Raw genomic sequence first — 18,217 nt, 5'->3', positions numbered from 1 at the left:
TTCCTCTGAATGAGATCTTTTTTTCTCTGAATATAGCCCTTAAGGTCAGCACTGTACCTGTACCTATTCCTGCTTTGGCAGTTTCTGTTACAGAACTTTTTTTTTCCCCTCTGTAATTTCTCCCTAAAGCCTAAAAAAAAAAACTTTTTTGGTCTGCTTCCTCATTTATAAAATGGGGACAGAATTACCTGTCTCCTTGCTAGTTGTGTGTGATAAGCCAGACAAGTGGTGGTGGACTAGTAAATGTCTAACAACCAGCTCTCTGGGGATGGAGGGGCTAAATTGTGGCATTTGCCAGTTTACATGGTAGTACTCCTACCATGGCCCATTTTAATCACCATAATATCAACTGGCCCAAAAACTCTTGAAATTTTAACAATTAGCTCTTGTGAGTGGATAAGAGCCACCTCCAGCATATCACCACCAGTAGCAGAAAGCTAATGTACCCTAGCACCATGTGGGCCCTTATTAAGGTTAGCCCTTTGTCCTAATGGTCCTCACCCTCGGCTGTTATACCTGCAGAAGTTCCCACTGCCAAGTTCTTCATCTGGAAGCATAACTATTTGCAACACAAAAATCCAGTTGCATTCTAATTATTTCCAGGACCAATTAGCCTGGGTATTCTCAAGCCACAGAGAATTTGCAGGGAGGGAATGTTTGCCACAATTACATTCAGTGCTGGTGATTTAATTCTTACTCTTTAAATAGGGTATTAAAAAACTGTCGATGTTGTTTTTCTCAGTTTGACTACATTGGTTGCTAGACAGAATCCAATTTGTAGGCAAATCAGAAACACCAAAAAGGAAAAGGGAACATCTGTAGAGAATTATTTATGAGGTAATTTAGAAAAATTTCTTAAAGATCACATTGTATCATTTATATAAACAAGAAAGAATGTAAAACAAATTCAAGATGGAACTGGAATTAAAGAACATTAAACACTTGTTTGTTTCCATATGTATACATATACTTGTGGGGGGGGTGCGTGTGTGTGTGTGTGTGTGTGTGTGTGTGTGTGTGTGTTCGTGTATTTAGCTCTGAGCTTCTGAGTAGCCAAGGGGAAAAATAAGACATAGCAAGATACATAGTTTTCATTATACCCAGCATACTGGGTCCCAGGACAAAGCAGAGCTATTCCACAATTGATTCCCAAGGATATTTTATAAAGGAGATTTCATTAGACAATGTCTTTGACCATATTTTTTTAATTGCAATTTCTTATAGCAACTATAAGCTAGAGGCATAATATTAAAAAGCCAACTCAGTCATAGCAATTCTGTAATGGACTGAGGCAGTAGGTCTTTGATAGATACTCAGCTTGATAGAAGGGAAGAATTCAGAGTACCTGGAAAAGGGGGAGACATGTATCTTTCAAGTCCTCTTCCATAAATTTCTAAGCTGGAAACTGGAAGATGGGGAGCTGACCTTTTGAGACTATATGTTCTCTAAAGATGGCCTAGAATGTTACTATTCTCAGTTGCTGTTTAAATATGGGCCCACAGGTTATAGACACCAATCAATTAAAGGTTTATAAAGTAAGGCTAATTACTAACATGGAGATTAAGAAGCTGATCACAGATTTTGACCTCAGTAGTACAGGCCATCCCCCTTAGTGTACCTAAAGGCAAAGTCAGGAATTCCTAGAACTAAGTCAGCATTTCCCTTAATAATTGCCTTTAGGTCCATTCTGGCAACAGAATGTCTATCTGATGTATGGAGTCTCCTAAATCATACCCCAAGAACAGAATCAGAATGATTTTTTTCTTCCAGACTTGTAAAGAGTCATCTACCACAGCCATAGGAAGAAACTTGGTGATGTATCCTTGAACCATCTGATTTTGAGCAGTGTATCCTCATGAGGTATTAAAAGAAGAAGGTGGTTTTGTCATTCAGTATAATTCTTGGGATTATGAATAGAAGCATTCTTTTTAAAAAAAACTTTTAAAATGTTTATTCATTTTTGAGAGACAGAGACATAGTGTGAGTTGGGGAGGGGCAGAGAGAGAGAGAGGGAGACACAGAATCTGAAGCAGGCTCCAGGCTCCGAGCTGTCAGCACAGAGCCCGATGCATGCAGGGCTTGAACTCACAAACCAGGAGATCATGACCTGAGCTGAAGTCGGACACTCAACCGACTGAGCCACCCAGGCGCCTCCCCAAATAGAAGCATTCTGAATAGGGTTAAGATTACTTTTTAATTACATAATATAAATAAATAAAGGAAAAAATACTCACCCTAAATGTTATCATCCCATCCCATCTCATCAGCACTTAATTTTTGTGAGTTCAATTCCAATTCATGTTTGTATAAACAATATTCCACCCTAGCAGAGACTTTTCCAAGGGATGTAAGAGGCCAGCTTAGATATTAAAACTCACCTGAGTGGGTTTCTGAAGAGCATATACAGCCAGGAAAACTATCAGTTAGGCCTTGACACATGAAGACTTTCAGAAAAGATTGACAGATATATAAAATGAAAAAACAAGTATGAATTTGAGTATGAATGGTTCCTGAGCAGAAGAGAAATAGATGACCTTATTCTGGAGCACAACTGCCCAAGAAAGAAAGATGAATAAACATATTCCCAGCTCAAACAGCAAGCAGGATTTGCCCCTGATTCTAAGACTTGATCTCTATTGTGGCTACAGAGAAATAGTAATTTCTATAGTCTATTTCTATACGGAATATAAAAATAACATTATGGTCTGAAAAAAAAAATTTTAAATATGTAAAGGAGATGACCTCATCAGGATGCAGGAGACTGAAGGGGAAGGACCCAGAAAGGGAAGCTGGTCAAACATCTAAAGCCAAGATGAAAAGCTAAGACAGGTGTTTCTCATAATGATCCATAAACAGATTCTGACAGTCACATTCAGGTGCGTGTTAACAAGGCTTTTCTTCCTTAAGGAATATCAAAACCAGACTGCGGATCGGGTCCAGCCAGGACACCTAAACTATGAGCAGTTTGCTGAAGGTGTCCCGCAGGGATAAAACATTACGGAAGCTAACTCTTTATCTTCCCAGTTCCTGTGGACGTAGATGTGGCTGAGGAGATTAGGGCTGAGAGAGTTTAAAACATTACTTCAAATTTGATTCAGGTATTTGTAATAGAAGGGCATATTTGTATTTATTTTATTTTCTATTCCTTATATAATGGCATTATTTCACAGTTGCATATTGCTTACTTGATTCTATTTTGAGAGAGGACTCTGAATCATAACCTGCACAGTCAGGTCAACAGCTGGCAGCAAAATATAAGGGTTGTCTAGACCAGCCATGTGTATGTGTGTGTGTGTGTGTGTGTGTGTGTGTGTGTGTGTGTGTGTGTTAAAATGTACATAATAGAAAATTACCATTTTAACTACTTTCAAGAGTACAATTCTGTGGAATTAAGTACATTTACGTTGTGCATCCATCACCATCATCTACCTCTAAAACTTTTTTGTCTTCCCAAAAACAAACTCCACTCATTGAACAAAACACTAATTCCCCACTCTTCTTTCCCCTCTGCCCCTGACAATCACCATTCTGCTTTTAACTGCTCTGAATTTGACTATTCCAGGTACCTCGTATAAGTGGAATCCTGTATTTGTCTTTATGTGACTGGTTTATTTCACTTAGCATAATGTCTTCAATAGACCCATCATTCTTAACTCTTCAGGGGATCACAAGACTCTTTGGAGAATGTGTTGAAAGCTAAGGATCTTCTAAGCAGAAAAATGGATGCTCAAATTTTGCATACAGTCCAGAAGATATCATGCTTCCTTGAGATGGACCTTTGAGCCCCACATTAAGAACTCTTAATCTAGAACAAAAGGTACCTAGAAGCCAGAGATTAAAGTAGAACCACATGCCCAAGCAGGGCAGTGGCTTGGAATGAATGTCACACAAGCGTTAGAGGTGAGTCTGTTTAGATGGATGGGAAGCAAATGTAGACACATGTGCCAGAGACAGATGATCCTGAAACTGATACTATGCCTGCCTCTGAAATGCTTCCTGCCAGGGCAGAGCAAACCTAATATCTAGTAATACAAGCAGGTCAGCCACACTAGAGAAGCGAGTTTACATGTGTAGTCAGGTGAGAACAAGGAGGGTAGGAGAACATGTCAAGTGGTCAGTTTGGGGTGGAATCTTGAGACTAAACTGTAATACTTGTTCCTTCTGTGACTACAAATACTTCATTTAATCTTTATTCCAAAGTACTATCAATAGGTTTTTCATTGGATCTTTGGAAAATGATTTGACAAGCCCCCTTCCTTCCTTTATAGACAATTTTGGCTTTGGGTTAATTTTCTGGATTTGTTTCCCTGGAAACGTGATAAAGATGGGAGTGCCAGTTATATTACTAGGCAACCATTGTTCTTATGAAAAAAAAAAATGACCCCTGAAACAAATTGCATCTGGACTGGAAGAAATTAGAAAATGAACAATACCTACTCTATGGACTTCTCTAATCTGAATAAAGGCTCTGTATATGTGGAGTATGTAACAAAAGGCTTTATTTTTATAGCACTTATTTATTGTCCATCATACCATCTGCTACTTGTTTGGGTTGTGCTGTCTTCCACTAGAGGGCAGGGATTTTCATCTATTTCCATCACTGCTTGGAACATAGTTGTTATTCAGTACATAGTTGTTGAATGAATGAATGAATGAATGATATGCAGCCAAAAGTCAAGGAAGAGGTGGAATGAAAAAAAAAGGCTATTGAATTTTCCGATTAGGAGAGATTTTAAGGAGCATAGTTTCAGAAGCCATGTCAAAGTAAACAGAAAGCTCCCTGCGAGATGTTCCAAAGTTGGGGGAGCAGGGAGGAGGGTTGGTAATTGATATCACAAAAACAAGAAGAAACTTGAGAGAAGATAGACGCTGCACTGAAACCCGCTAAGTTAAATTGAACAGGAATACATGTATTGCATTTTTGTATAGATTAAAAGTTGCACAAAGTTTGGCTGGCTGGCATGGGCATGGTCTTTATAGGTTGACATGTCAGTCTCCCCCACTGTGGGGAAGAAGGGAAGGATGGTATACTTTTTATCTTTTTATTTCTAGGCCTGCCAGAATGCCTGGAATATTGTATATTTCAGTAAGAGCACTTTAGTATTTGGAATATTCTAGGGAGATGACCAGCATGCACAGAATGGAGGTGGAAAAGCATGTAGCATGTTCAGAGACCTATAAGTACTTCAATTTGTTTCCATGTGGGCAGGCAGGAGACTTGCCTCTAGTATTCCAAAAGTTTTCCCCCAAGCTTAAAGATAGCGTTTTGATCATTAGATGCCTTTGTCTGAGGTTTATGATCTGTAAACTCAGTTGTGTATAGTACAGGAAAATGATGGTAATTTTAGGAATATTAAAGATGAAGATATGGTTCAGGGGTTTGGAAAGAAATAATTCCAGGCTTTGGAGGAAATGAATAACCCTGTTTGAGGGGCTTATAAAGTACCATTTTGGGGACTCAAAGAAAATAGAGCATATTTTAAGCTTTAGGGAAAAATTATCTCCTACAGTTATAAAGTGTTAAGAGTCTTTTTGAAAGAAGATCTCATAAGATCTGTATAGATATTTTAAAATTTTTAGGTCTGACATACTTGCAGTAAAGTGTGTACATTTTAAGGCCATAGCCTGATAGTTTTTAAGGACTACATCTGTGAGTCCATCATCTAGATGAAGATATAGAACATTCCCAGCATCCTAAAAGGTTCCGTTATCCACTCTCCCAGTTGACACACTCCCTCTAAAGATACTTACTAGCCTGACTTCTATCCGGATAGATTAGTGTTGCTAATTCTTGGAATCGTAGTATGTATTCTTTTTTGTCACATTTCTTTCACTCAGTATTGTCTGAGATTTATCTATGTTGTTGCATGTAACAGTAGTTCATTCTTTCATTGCAATGTGGTATTCCTTTGCATGAATACACTAAAACTGGGGTGCCTGGGTGGTTCAGTCAGTTAGGCACCTGACTTCAGCTCAGGTCATGATCTCAGGGTTCATGAGTTCAAGCCCCGAACTGGGCTCTCTGCTGTCAGTTCAGAGCCTGCTTTGGATCCTCTATCTCCCCTTTTCTCTGCCCCTCCCCCCCCAAAATGAATAAACATTTTTCAAAAATACACTAACATTTATCTATTCATTCTATAGTTAATGGACATTTAAGTTGTTTCCAGTTTGGGGATATTATGTACCACTTTATGAACACTCTTTTAGTGCATATTTCTACTCACAAAATATATTTACCTTATGACCAAACATTTTGCCCTCAGGAAATTCTCTCAATGCAAAGGTTCAAAGATGTAAAGATTCAAAGGTTCAAAGATTGTGGCATTATTTATAATAGTGAAATATTAGAAAGCCTAAATACTCATGAATAGGAGATTAAGTAAATTATGATATAGCTATACATAGTAACCTTTTATAGTTATTTACATGGGTAAGGTAAAATCTACAGGGAAATTTGCCCATGATGTACTATTATCAAGTGGAATGAAGTAGGATTATACAACAATGTGTCTAGTATGATAACATTTAGGTAAAAATATATACATATATTTTAATATTTTACATATACATTTGCTGCAGGGATTAAGCAGCAAAATTGTTAAAATTTTTTAAATTGTTTAAATTCTTAAAATTGTTTCTCTCTAGGGAATGGTTAGATGAAGGGGAAACTTTTATTTACTTTTTATTTTTTTAATGTTTATTTTTTAGAGAGAGAGAGAGACAGAGTGTGAGCGGAGGAGGGGCAGAGAGAGAGAGAGAGAGACAGAATTGGAAGCAAGCTCCAGGCTCTGAGCTGTCAGCACAGAGCCCAATGCAGGGCTCAAACTCATGAGTGGTGAGATCATGACCTGAGCCGAAGTAGGATGCTTAACCCACTGAGCCACCCAGGCACCCCAGGGAAACTTTTATTTTTAACTTGTAATAATTAAATTCTATACAACAAACATGTGTTAACTTTCTAATAAGCCAGAATTATTAAGACATATGTATTTTGAAGGGAAAGAAATGAAGAGGGTAACTTTTATATATTGAAAAATAAGTAACAGTAGGATTGAGATGCTAAGGGAGGTTTCTGTAGTTCAGGCAACAATCTTCAAGAGTCTATGGCATGCAGAGCTTTGGGGGTAGGTGGTGGCATAGACCAGGAGTTCCTGACGACAAACTGAAGACTCAATATTTTGCATTATCTGCCTACACAAATTTTCTATTTGTTAATGTTTTTCACAATAATTTACTTATCTAAAAAGCAAATGTCATGCCTTAGCAAAAGCAAGAGAGTTTTTAGATGCTTAACTCATTAAGCCTTTTGCTGGTAGAATGAGCTCTAGGGGTAATTTCGGAAAGTGTTCTGAAATGTAACAACTTAAGGAAATATTAATTATAAAAATTAAGACATGCTTATTATTAAAAAATCAAACTATACAAAAAGCTTAAAGATCCAACTATATGTTCCACAAGAAACTCACTTTAGACTTAGGAAACTCGCATAGGCCAAAAGTGAAGTGATGGAAAAAGATATTCCATGCAAGTGCCAACCAAAAGAAAGAAAGCAAGGGTGGCCATACTTAATCAGACAAAATATATTTTAAGTCAAAAATTTTCACAAGAGTCCAAGAAGGATATTATATAATGATAAAGGGCCAATTCACCAGGAAGATACATTAATTATAACTATGTATATACCCCAAATCAGAGCACCTGAGTCTTTAAAGCAAACATTGATAGAACTGATGGGAGGAAGAGACAGCAATATTATAATTGTAGGAGAGTGCATGAGCAGGGGAGAGGGGCAGAGGGAGAGAGAGAATCTCAAGCAGGCTCCATGCTCAGCATGGAGTCCTATGTGGGGCTTGGTCCCACGACCCTGGGATCATGACCTGAGCCAAAAGCAAGAGTCAGATGCTCAACTGACTGGGCCACCCAGGCGCCCCAGTGCCTCACTTTCAATAACAGATAGAACAACAGCAACTTGAACCACTCCATAGACCAATAGACCTAACAGGCAAATACAAAACATTCCACCCAAGGGCAGCAGAATATATATTCTTCTCAAGTGCACATGGAACATTCTCTAAGATAGATCACATCTTAAGTCACAAAATAAATCTCAATGGATTTAAGAAGACTGATATTATACCAGGTATCTTTTCTTTCTTTCTTTCTTTTTTCTTTTTATAAAGTTTATTTATTTTTGAGAGACAGAGAGCACAAGCAGGGGAGGGGCAGAGAGAGAGACACAGAATCTGAAGCAGGCTCCAGGCTCTGCGCTCTGAGCACAGAGCCTGATGCAGGGCTCAAACCCACGAACTGCGAGATCATGACCTGAGCCAAAGTCAGATGCTTAACCAACTGAGCCGCCCAGGTGCCCCACCAGGTATAAAATTCCCCACAATGGAATAAAACTATAAATCTATAGCATAAGGACACTGGAAAATTCACAAGTATGTGGAAATTAAATAACACACTTTTGAACAACCAAAATCCTCAACAAAATACTAGTAGACTGAATTCAACAGTACATGAAAGGCTCATACACCATGACTAAGTGGGATTTATCCCTGGGATGCAATGATGGTTCCACATACAAAATCAACTGGTGTGATATACCATATTAACAGAATTAAGGATGAAAACCCACATGATCAGCTCAATAGATACAGAAACAGTGCAGAGCCTGCTAGAACTCACAAATGGTGAGATCATGACCTGAGCTGAAACCAACTAAGTGCCCCAATACACAGTTTTTTAAAGATGGGATTTTTAAAACCTGTTCCTCTCTCCTCTTCTCCTCCCTCAATGTTCTTTCTCCCTGACTCTTCCATTAAAATTATAGAGAAAATTAGTTACCCGGTAGCTCAGAAATGCACATCAGCAGCAAAGCAGCAGCAACAAAATGATACCTCTTTCAGGAAGGAAGCAGCTCTGGGGGCAGGAATATCACTTGGTTCGTTAGTTTACTCAACAGAGATTTCCAGGCATCTTCACTACGGGTTCAGCCTTCTGGAGAGTGAGTCAGTGTCCCCCTGTGTTGGACACAGTGCAAAACTGCATTTTCTGTTGCAGGCATTTTCAGCTTATTACTATGTGATGGAGTTTTTAAACTTTACATCAGAGGAAACCCCTACTCAGGAAAAGATGATCGACAGTATGGAAAAGTTCTGCTCTCAGCCTTGGAAAGAGGTAAGTGACTAGAAATAGCAGCTTTCAGTATTGCCCCATGCTCTTGACGTCACAGAGGATGTAAGTCTGTTCTTTAAGTCCTGCTAACCTGACCAAGATCCAGCAAACATGTTAGAAAGGCCCAGAGGGTGCTCTTAGGTAGGAGTGAGTGCATCAGCCATTTCTTGATTACTGGACACACAATGGCTTAAACAAACATGGTCTTACTTTTCTCACCTAATACCAAGTCTGGCAGTTGGCAGCTGCCGGTATGGGGTCAGCAGTTGACTCTATCTAAGCCATTACTTCTTCAATTCTGGTTTTGGTTTCGTTTGGTTTGGTTTTAGTTTATTTATTTATTTTGAGAGAGAGAGCACGAGCAGGAGAGGGGCAGAGAGAAGGAGAGAGAGAGAGAACCCCAAGCAGGCTCCACACTGCCAGGACAGAGCCCGAAGTGGGGCTCAAACCCACGAACCATGAGATCATGACCTGAGACAAGATCAAGAGTAGGATGCTGAACCGATGAGCCACCCAGGCGCCCCTTCAATTCTCTTGTTATGCCTATCTTCTCATGGACACAAGTTGTGGCTTCAGAGATCACAGTTACGTTCAAGGTCAGAAGGGTAGAGCCAGATACATCTGTTCCATTTTTCAAGAAACTATAAGCTATCCTAGAAGCTTCTGAGCAGTCTTTCTCTTACTTGTTAGCCAGGACTGGCTGGGAAAGCAGGGTGCAGGATATTAGGACGGGCTTAGAGCCTTAGATCCAGTGTGAGGTACTCCCTGGACTGGGCATGTTGTTGCACATTCCCCTTCCCAGCCCCCAGTCAGAGTTGTATGAGCAAGGAAGACAGGGAATTCACAGAATCTGCTACAAATGCCATTGTGTTAAGACCCTTTCTCCACTGCCCAGGTCCAAGGTATCTCCTACTTATTCATAAATTTGAAGCACAAATTTTTTCTTGTCTGAAGCACTGAGTCATTCAAAATCTAGTACTTCTTTTTTTTTTTTTAATGTTTGTTTATTTTTGAGACAGAGAGAGACAGAGCATGAACCGGGGAGGGTCAGAGAGAGAGAGGGAGACAAAGAATCTGAAGCAGACTCCAGGCTCTGAGCTGTCAGCACAGAGCCCGATGCGGGGCTCAAACTCACAGACCGTGAGATCATGACCTGAGCCGAAGTCGGACGCTTAACTGACTGAGCTACCCAGGCACCCCCAAAATCTAGTACTTCTTGATGAAAGTTTCCAGGGAGGAGAGAGGTATGGGGTCTACTCTAATCAAAAAAGATCATCTAGGGGTAGGTCAAAACAACAGCTGTTTTAAGTTGACAGGGTTGCAAATGTGAATGGTGCTTTCATTCTGAAGAGGTGTAATTAATTAAAAATGGGTGCTCTTCTCCTTGGTACTGACCAGAAAAGGAAGGAAGATTGTGCAAGAGGCTCGGACTTCTCCCTCATATTCTGTCTGAGTTAGAACAGGAAGGAAGGGTATTCAGAGCTTTCTGAAAGAGCCCCTCAAAATACCTCAGCACTTTACAGCTAACAAAACACTCAGGGGAGCACGTATTACTATCTCATAGAACCCAGTGGAGGAAAAGCTTCCATAACAGACCCTAAACTGTGAGCCCCTGCATCCGCTAAAGGAGTGCAGCCCCCTCCTAAGGCCCTCTGGAGAGGCCAGCGCTCAGGCCTGGCTGGGCTGGGCCTTTCTCCTCAATTGCTCAGCTCCGATGGTGAAAAGAGAGCCATGGAGAGGTGTCTGTTGTACATGTGTGATATTTCCTTCACTTCACTTCCAGCTGAAGACATATTTTGGTGATGTGAAGGAGAAGTACCTGAGTGAATATTGCTTTTCTGGAGCCTATATCCTCTCTCTCCTTCTGAATGGCTATCATTTCACAGCTGATTCCTGGAAGAATATTCATTTCATGGGCAAGGTAATTTGGGTACTTGCTGGGTTGTGGGCTGATTGGGTGACTGAGGCAGCTTTGGGCTTGAAAGAGGTAGGAGTCAGCCTGTTAAGTTTGGCCTGGTGTCCTGTTCTACCATTCACCTGTAACCCAAGCTGACATTTTGTGTCAGGCCCTCCTATGTTGACCGGCCAGTTGAGGATAACCTATCTAAGGAGCACTACCTGTACAGAACCCTTTCTGCTCATATAACAGTGACTAATTCCTTATAAAACAAACAGTGAGATATTAAAGTAATGTAACAGAATTTCAGTAGCCTCATTGATTCTGTTTGCTGACCTCAACATCCATCCCAAAGGCCATCATCCCAAATGATTATCCCAAATCATCCCAAATGATTATCATGGCTTCTCATCAGGGCTCATCAAGATTGACTAAATTGAAAGCTTAGTGTAAAGAAGGAGTTGAGTGACTGTGAATGGGGGTCTTTGCTTAGAAGTCAGGTTAGCGTCAGCCTTACAGAAGCAGCCTCATGGCTGTGCTTTACCAGAGCGCCACCTGCAGGTATCCAGGCATAGAGAAACATTTACACTGATGGGCAACTCTCTACTTTTTCGACCCATACCCACTAATGGCAAAACACAATACTCCCTTTATTAAATATGGTGACTTCAAGCAAAGCAAAGCATTGAAGCACAGGGCTGTAGCAGCCTTAAGAATACTGTTTTCACTATTCTCTTGTCAATGTTGACCTTGCTAATTCAAATGCAAATCTTTTCCTTGTTTTAATATCCTGGTCTGTCTTTCATTTTGTCACAATTTATTTTGTCTCTCTGAAGGATGTGTTTATGTCAAATTTATGAGTGATTTCTATTCTTTGAATTTCGGTGAATGAGCTAATATGTCTAAACCCCAGGTGGTAACTTCTCTAACTCTGAGCCTTCCTTGACCCTGCCCCCGCCCCTCCGCCCCCATAAAGGGAAGTCAGATAAGGTTCCTGTCCCCCACCAAGAGAAGTGGACCTTTTACAAATTATTCCCAGCACTGGTAAAGGTTTGGGGAGAGGAGCATTTCCACATGGAAACTGGTTGGAATGTGAATTGGCACAACCTTTCGGGAGACTGCTTTGGCAATATGTGCTAAGAGCCTTAAAATACACACATCATTTTATCCAATTACTCCATTTCTAGGATTTATAAATAATTGGATAAAGTGAGTAAAAGTAAACATATAAGGCGGTTCATGCCAGTGATGATGCCTTGAGACATGAGCTATACAGTTTAATTACATGTTCTGTACGAAAAAAACATGCACAGAGAAGACTTGGGAGGCCGCAGCACAAAAAGGTAATAGCAGCAACTTCTGAGTGATCAAATATAGGAAGTTTTAATTTTCCTTTTTAGGATTTTCTGTACAACCTCATTTTCCCACCATGACCATGCACAACTCATGTAATAAAAACATTTTCAAAATTATTTATTATTCATAGACTATCTGTATTCCAGTATGTTTTGAGGTGACTGGAAAATATCCAAGATGGCAGGCCCAGGGCGTGTTTTTATCTTTAATAAGAATCCTTTCTCATGCATATGTACAGTCTTCCAACTTCCACAAAGTAACACAGACTTGCTGGGATTATTCCCCAGTCTTTCCTCTTTGAATCATAAAGATGTCCTGGTTACATATGGATGAAGTTCCTGGGCCTGACATAGATGGTAAAGACCAGAAACAGTCTTTATTCTCTTATCTTTTGACCAGAGAACTTTGTAAGTTCTTCTTGGCAGAAGCAGGAGAATTGAGCAGTTATTCACCAAATTCCCTTCTGAATTTCAGGAATATAACAGTGAGGCTCCCCAACTCACCTTAATCACATGCTCTGGCTCCATTTTCCCCACAACCATATTGCCAGCTTAGAATGTAAACACGATCCATTAAGAGTACTGGACACGGCCCTCTCCACCTGCTGTTGCTCAGTGTTATGGATGGGATTGTGTGAAAGCTCATCTAACCCTCTGGCCAGAAACAACAGCCTTTCCCCCACTTTGCAGATCCACAGCAGCAGTGTCGGATGGACTCTGGGCTACATGCTGAACCTGACCAACATGATCCCCGCTGAGGAGCCGCTGTCCACACCTCTCTCCCACTCCACATATGTCTTCCTCATGGTCCTCTTCTCCCTGATCCTGGTTGCAGTGGCCATCATAGGCTTGTTTATCTTTCACAAGCCTTCGTATTTCTGGAAAGACATGGTATAGCAGGAGCAGCTGAAAACTGCTGGCTGGAGTGAGAAAAAAACTTGCCCAGGGAGCATTTTCCTCCACAGTGGTGTTCAAAGTCATCCCTCCTTGCTCACCAAGGCCAGTCTTGACCAGCACGGAGCTTCCCTGGCTTTTGCTGCTGCCTTTCCATGGGAGGTATTCACCACCACCTGCCTCAAGGACTACCCTGCAGACGTCGTCTCTTTTGTGAGTCCTTCCCATCTCCCCTTTTCTCTTTTGTACTCTGTGCTTGTGTAGGTCTGGAAGACCTGCTGCCTTTCATGATCTTAGCTCTATAAAAGAACAATCCTGACTTTGTCCTGAAGAACTGAGGGTCCTGCGTCCTGCGCTGGGAAGCTGCGCTGGCTAAAAGAAGAATCTCAGGAACCGGTTCAGCTGTACTCACAAAGACCCTTTCTTTCTCCTGTTGCCCATTTATTAAGAACGCCATACAATGCCTCTGGAGAGGGCAAACACACATCTCATTCCCAGCCTGCTGTTTGCACAGGAGAATTTTCTAGACGAGACAAATATGTGCTAGAGCCAAAGAGTCTCGCAAGGGAATTTATGTGCTTGTGTAATTAATACAATACTTGAGCCAATCCAAAACAGGGATGTGGATGAGTTACATGTTCCTCGGTGATGCCAAAATGCTACAGAACAGGACCCCCAGACTAGAGATTTTTTTTAAAAGCTGATGTGACATATAAGCATTCAGATATAAGGGCATACTACATGGTAGGTAAACATGTCAGGAAGAAAAATACAATTACTATGAAGAATTTGGAAAATGCAGCCTTCAGTATATCTATTGGGCTTTTATTTTTAATGTAATAAAAATATATATAACATGGAGTTCACCATTTTAATGTGTACAATTCAATTGCATTTAGCATATTCACAGTATTGTGCAACCATCACCACTATCTAATTCCAGAATATTCTGCTCACCCAGAAATTAGCTGGAGACAAGACCACCCCTGGGTGGGTTCAAACCATCAACCTTCTAGTTAATAGCCAAATATGCTAATCAATTGCACCACAAGATGCCCACTGAGTTTTAAAGCCACTCCAGGCCTTACTGTCACAGGGTTTAACTTAGTGAGAGCTACAGCATGCCTTTTCACTGCCATGGCATTTACTCATCAAAGTGTGCCAGGAACCAGGTCTGAAAGTGTTGTTGCCACTCCTGTCACACAAGAATGGGATCTCTTTACTTATTCCATGGACTATTTTGTGGGAGAAGCAGCAGCTATGGACCTTGTCACATAAACGTGAAGAGACCCTGTACCTTCTTCCTTTAAGGACTGCTATAAGAGTTACCTGTTGAGTAGCGTGGAGTGGTGATGTGTTACTCTGACGTTGTCCCAAGCTCCCATCTCTGGATCTGGGGACGACTGTTGAGCTGATGCAGGGAGGAGGTGGGGTGGGGGAGGAAAAGCTTTCCCACAAACTGGAAGCCAAATGCCCTTATATCTCTTGGATAACTAAGTCATTTTTTTTACAACATCCAGGTGAATACAAGCTTAATAAAACTGAGAACAGGAACTTTCTCTTTTCTGCTACTCACAATTGAACTTGTTGTACTTTGATTAGAAATAAGAAGCCAAGTTTGGGCACATTTAAACTCTTTTTATTAGTAGTAGTGGCTCTGTTGTCACAGCTAGTATTTATGGAGCATTTATTGTGTCCCCATGTTCCGTGCTTCCATGCATTACGTCCATTCTCTCATTCAATCCCTACAACAATCTGAAGAGAGCCACTACCACTCCCATTTCACAGAAGCAGACTGAGGCTCAGAGAGGGTAAGTCACTTGCCCAAGTGGCTGACCTAAGGCCTGCAATGCACTTAGCCATTATTTTCTCTCCCAAATATACTAGACTGTCTCTTTATAACTTCTAAGCACACACTTAACTCTGTATGAATACAGGGATCACAGGCATGGTAGAAAGGGAAGTAGACATATGATCTCTTCCCTGATGGACCTGTGATTTAATATTGCTTTAAGTCCACAAAGTCTGTCATGGCAACACCGATACTCTGTTCACGTACTTTGCATGGTGATATATGTGGCATACGATGCTAATCAAGGATTCCCCATACTCCTGGCTTCTTAATTATAGTGCTTGCTCACTGCATAGCAGTTCTGCATCAAGTAAATAATAGCTGATGATACTGATGAAAATAAAAAGTCACATAACTAGAGCCAACAGCAGCTCCTTTCTTCCTTATGTCTACATACACAAAGCCCTGTCACACACATTCTCTATTCTGATTCTTAAAAAACCCCATGAGGGCATAAGTACTATTTCTATTTTATAAATGAGGGTCACACAGACGAGTAGATGGTAGAGTGGATATTCAAATTCATGTATTCTGTCCCAAGTTTATTGCTCTGTCTTTTCTATAAACACCGTCCCTTGGCAAATTGGAATTATAATCCACAATTTTCCTTCAATAAACATGGAAATCTTTTCTTATTCCATTTCTGTCTTGCGGCCTGGGTCCAAAACAAGTGCATTAAGGTATTCGGGAGCCAAATTCCACTTGTCTTAAGTCTCAAGTCATGGAGATGATCAGCAGGCACAACCTAATCTCATTTCTGTTGGAGGGAAAGATGGTTTTGTGGCAGATTCAGGAATCTGCTTTGGGCCATTCTGTATGAGAAAGGCTAAATAAAATGGGTCACTGTCAACTGATTTTAATACTGAATTGGCCACTGGTTATAAATGATTACCATTCCTTCCTGGCCCTTCACCTAAACTTAGTTCTGCCATTCCTTTAGAAGGTGGGAAACTTTTTTCTGTGGACCACATCAGAAATGGTTACTTCTGTAGACAAAAGAATGAAGTGTGTGTGTGTGTGTGTGTGTGTGTGAGAGAGAGAGAGAGAGAGAGAGAGAGAGAGAGAGAGAGTTTTCTCCTTATCCAATTCTTTAATAAGAAATATAAAATGCAATATAAATAAAAGTGTTTAAAAGTATACTTCATTTTAATGTTGTATCAGTCAAAATCTCTGCAAGTAAGAGATGGTGCAAAGTAGGGAACTAAGAAGAGTTTAAGAAATTGACTATATCCAAGGTATTATCATTTCAACATGTAGTTAATATAAAAATCACTAACATTTGTTTTTTCACATTAAGTTTTGAAGCCCGCTATTGTGCACTGCAGTTACAGCACATCTGAATGAGGACCAGCTATGTTTCAAGTGATCAACAGCCACGTAGGACTAGTCACTACTCCACTGGACAGCACATGTCTAAAAATATGTTCAAGGCTTAAAAAGACACAGGCAAGAATCCTTTGTCTTTCTACTGAGGGGGGATTAAAAGAAACAGCTATAGACACTGTAGCATCTTGCTATTATTTATTATATATGAAGTTAAAACATTATTCTTAAACATCACTCTTCTTTAAGATCTCAGCTCAGAATTTCACTTTATTCCTCAGGTCTTGCTGCCTTTTTTTGTGAAGGCAGAGATGCCTGTTGTTCAGGCCAAGATGCCTGACGAAAGACCTTCGGGAAGTTTAATCTGGATTCAAAGATGACACAAGATAATTTTGATGATTATATCCTATAATCAAATTGTAAATCTGAATATTAAAGGTTAGTTTCTTAATAGCTCACAAAGGTTACCACATTATTATATTAAAATTACTGTTAAAATATATTCTTATTTATCGTCAGCTTTAAAGATGAGCTGAATTTCACCCAGATTGGTGTGGTCTCTCTCTGATTCAGGTTCTAATAATCATTATCTTGTTAGAACAGGACAGTTGCTTATAGTTAGTTGTGCTCGCTAACCATGATTCTTTTCAGTTTGTGTGAGTTTTATCTTTTAAACTTGTAACAACCTTAAAGTTTGCATGGCTTACCATAGTAAGCCCATGTCCATGATTCTGCATGTCCACGGGTTGATTTTCATGTCCTTGGGTCTGCATGTCAGCTGGGCAGCTCTCCTCCAGGCAGTTGGTCTGGTTCAGGCCTGCTCCAATGTATCTTGCATTCTCCTACGAGAAATGAATGGCAGGGACACAAGAGAGTAAGAGGAAACATGGGAGGCCTCTTATATAGCCTTGGCCAGGACAGGCCCCTGTCCCTTCCATTCACATTCTATTGACCACAGTAGGTCATGTGACCAAGCCCAACATGACAAGTTGGAGAAACACTGGGAGGAATGGCTAGGTCATAAGGCAAAGGACACAGATGATGGATCCCAATACACAGAGGAGTGAAGCAGGGGGCACAATGATTGAACCCACCACAGTGTCTCCTTAAACTAAAACATGAAGTGTGTTTTCTATAAATTATAGTCTACTTATCTTGTCAAGGAATATTCTTCTTTAAAAATGCCATTACTTTCAAGTAATTGACAGTCAATCTGCCCCTTCTTTCCACAGCCTCAATCAGGATGCTCTAGCAGCTTGCAAATTAGCCATATATTCCCAAATGGTAGATTTCCTAAAAGAACATGTGTCTATTTTCTTAATTTTATGTGTTTAGGACAATGTGTAGTTAACTACCCGAGTTTTTATTTGTACATGAACCTAATACAACTGAATATAATTGCTTTTTATCACAGGTATGATGGATTTTTTAGTAACAGGGAAAGGAGTACCTCCATGAACCTTCTCTTTAGAAAACTGGCATTTAAGACTATACATGTGACAGAAGCACTGCTATACCTTTTGCGTTTCTCTATTTTATTTTTTTTAAGTTTATTTACTTATTTTGAGAGAAAGAGAGAGAGAGCATGGAAGGGGCAGAGAGAGGGAGAGAGAATCCCAAGCAGACTTCGCACCATCAGCACGGACCCCAATGAGGGGCTTGAGCCCATGAGCCGTGAGATCACGAACTGAGCAACTGAGCCACCCAGGCGCCCCTTGC

General features: G+C 40.4%; 1 protein-coding gene across 2 annotated transcripts in view; it reads left to right on the top strand.

Annotated features, from left to right (window-relative positions):
• Positions 1–15,815, top strand: part of ENTPD1 (ectonucleoside triphosphate diphosphohydrolase 1) — a 90,014-nt gene extending 74,199 nt beyond the window's left edge. For both annotated transcript variants that reach the window (XM_030334509.2, XM_032595145.1), the window contains 3 exons: positions 9,064–9,180; positions 10,961–11,098; positions 13,120–15,815. In XM_030334509.2, coding sequence (XP_030190369.1) covers positions 9,064–9,180; positions 10,961–11,098; positions 13,120–13,326 — 462 coding nt within the window. In that variant the 3' untranslated portion in view covers positions 13,327–15,815. The remainder of the gene's footprint in view (positions 1–9,063; positions 9,181–10,960; positions 11,099–13,119) is intronic.
• The last annotated feature ends 2,402 nt before the right edge of the window (positions 15,816–18,217 follow it).

The sequence above is a fragment of the Lynx canadensis genome, chromosome D2, assembly GCF_007474595.2.
Source record: "Lynx canadensis isolate LIC74 chromosome D2, mLynCan4.pri.v2, whole genome shotgun sequence".
Classification (NCBI taxonomy): Eukaryota; Metazoa; Chordata; class Mammalia; order Carnivora; family Felidae; genus Lynx; species Lynx canadensis.
This window is presented reverse-complemented; position numbering and strand designations above follow the sequence as displayed.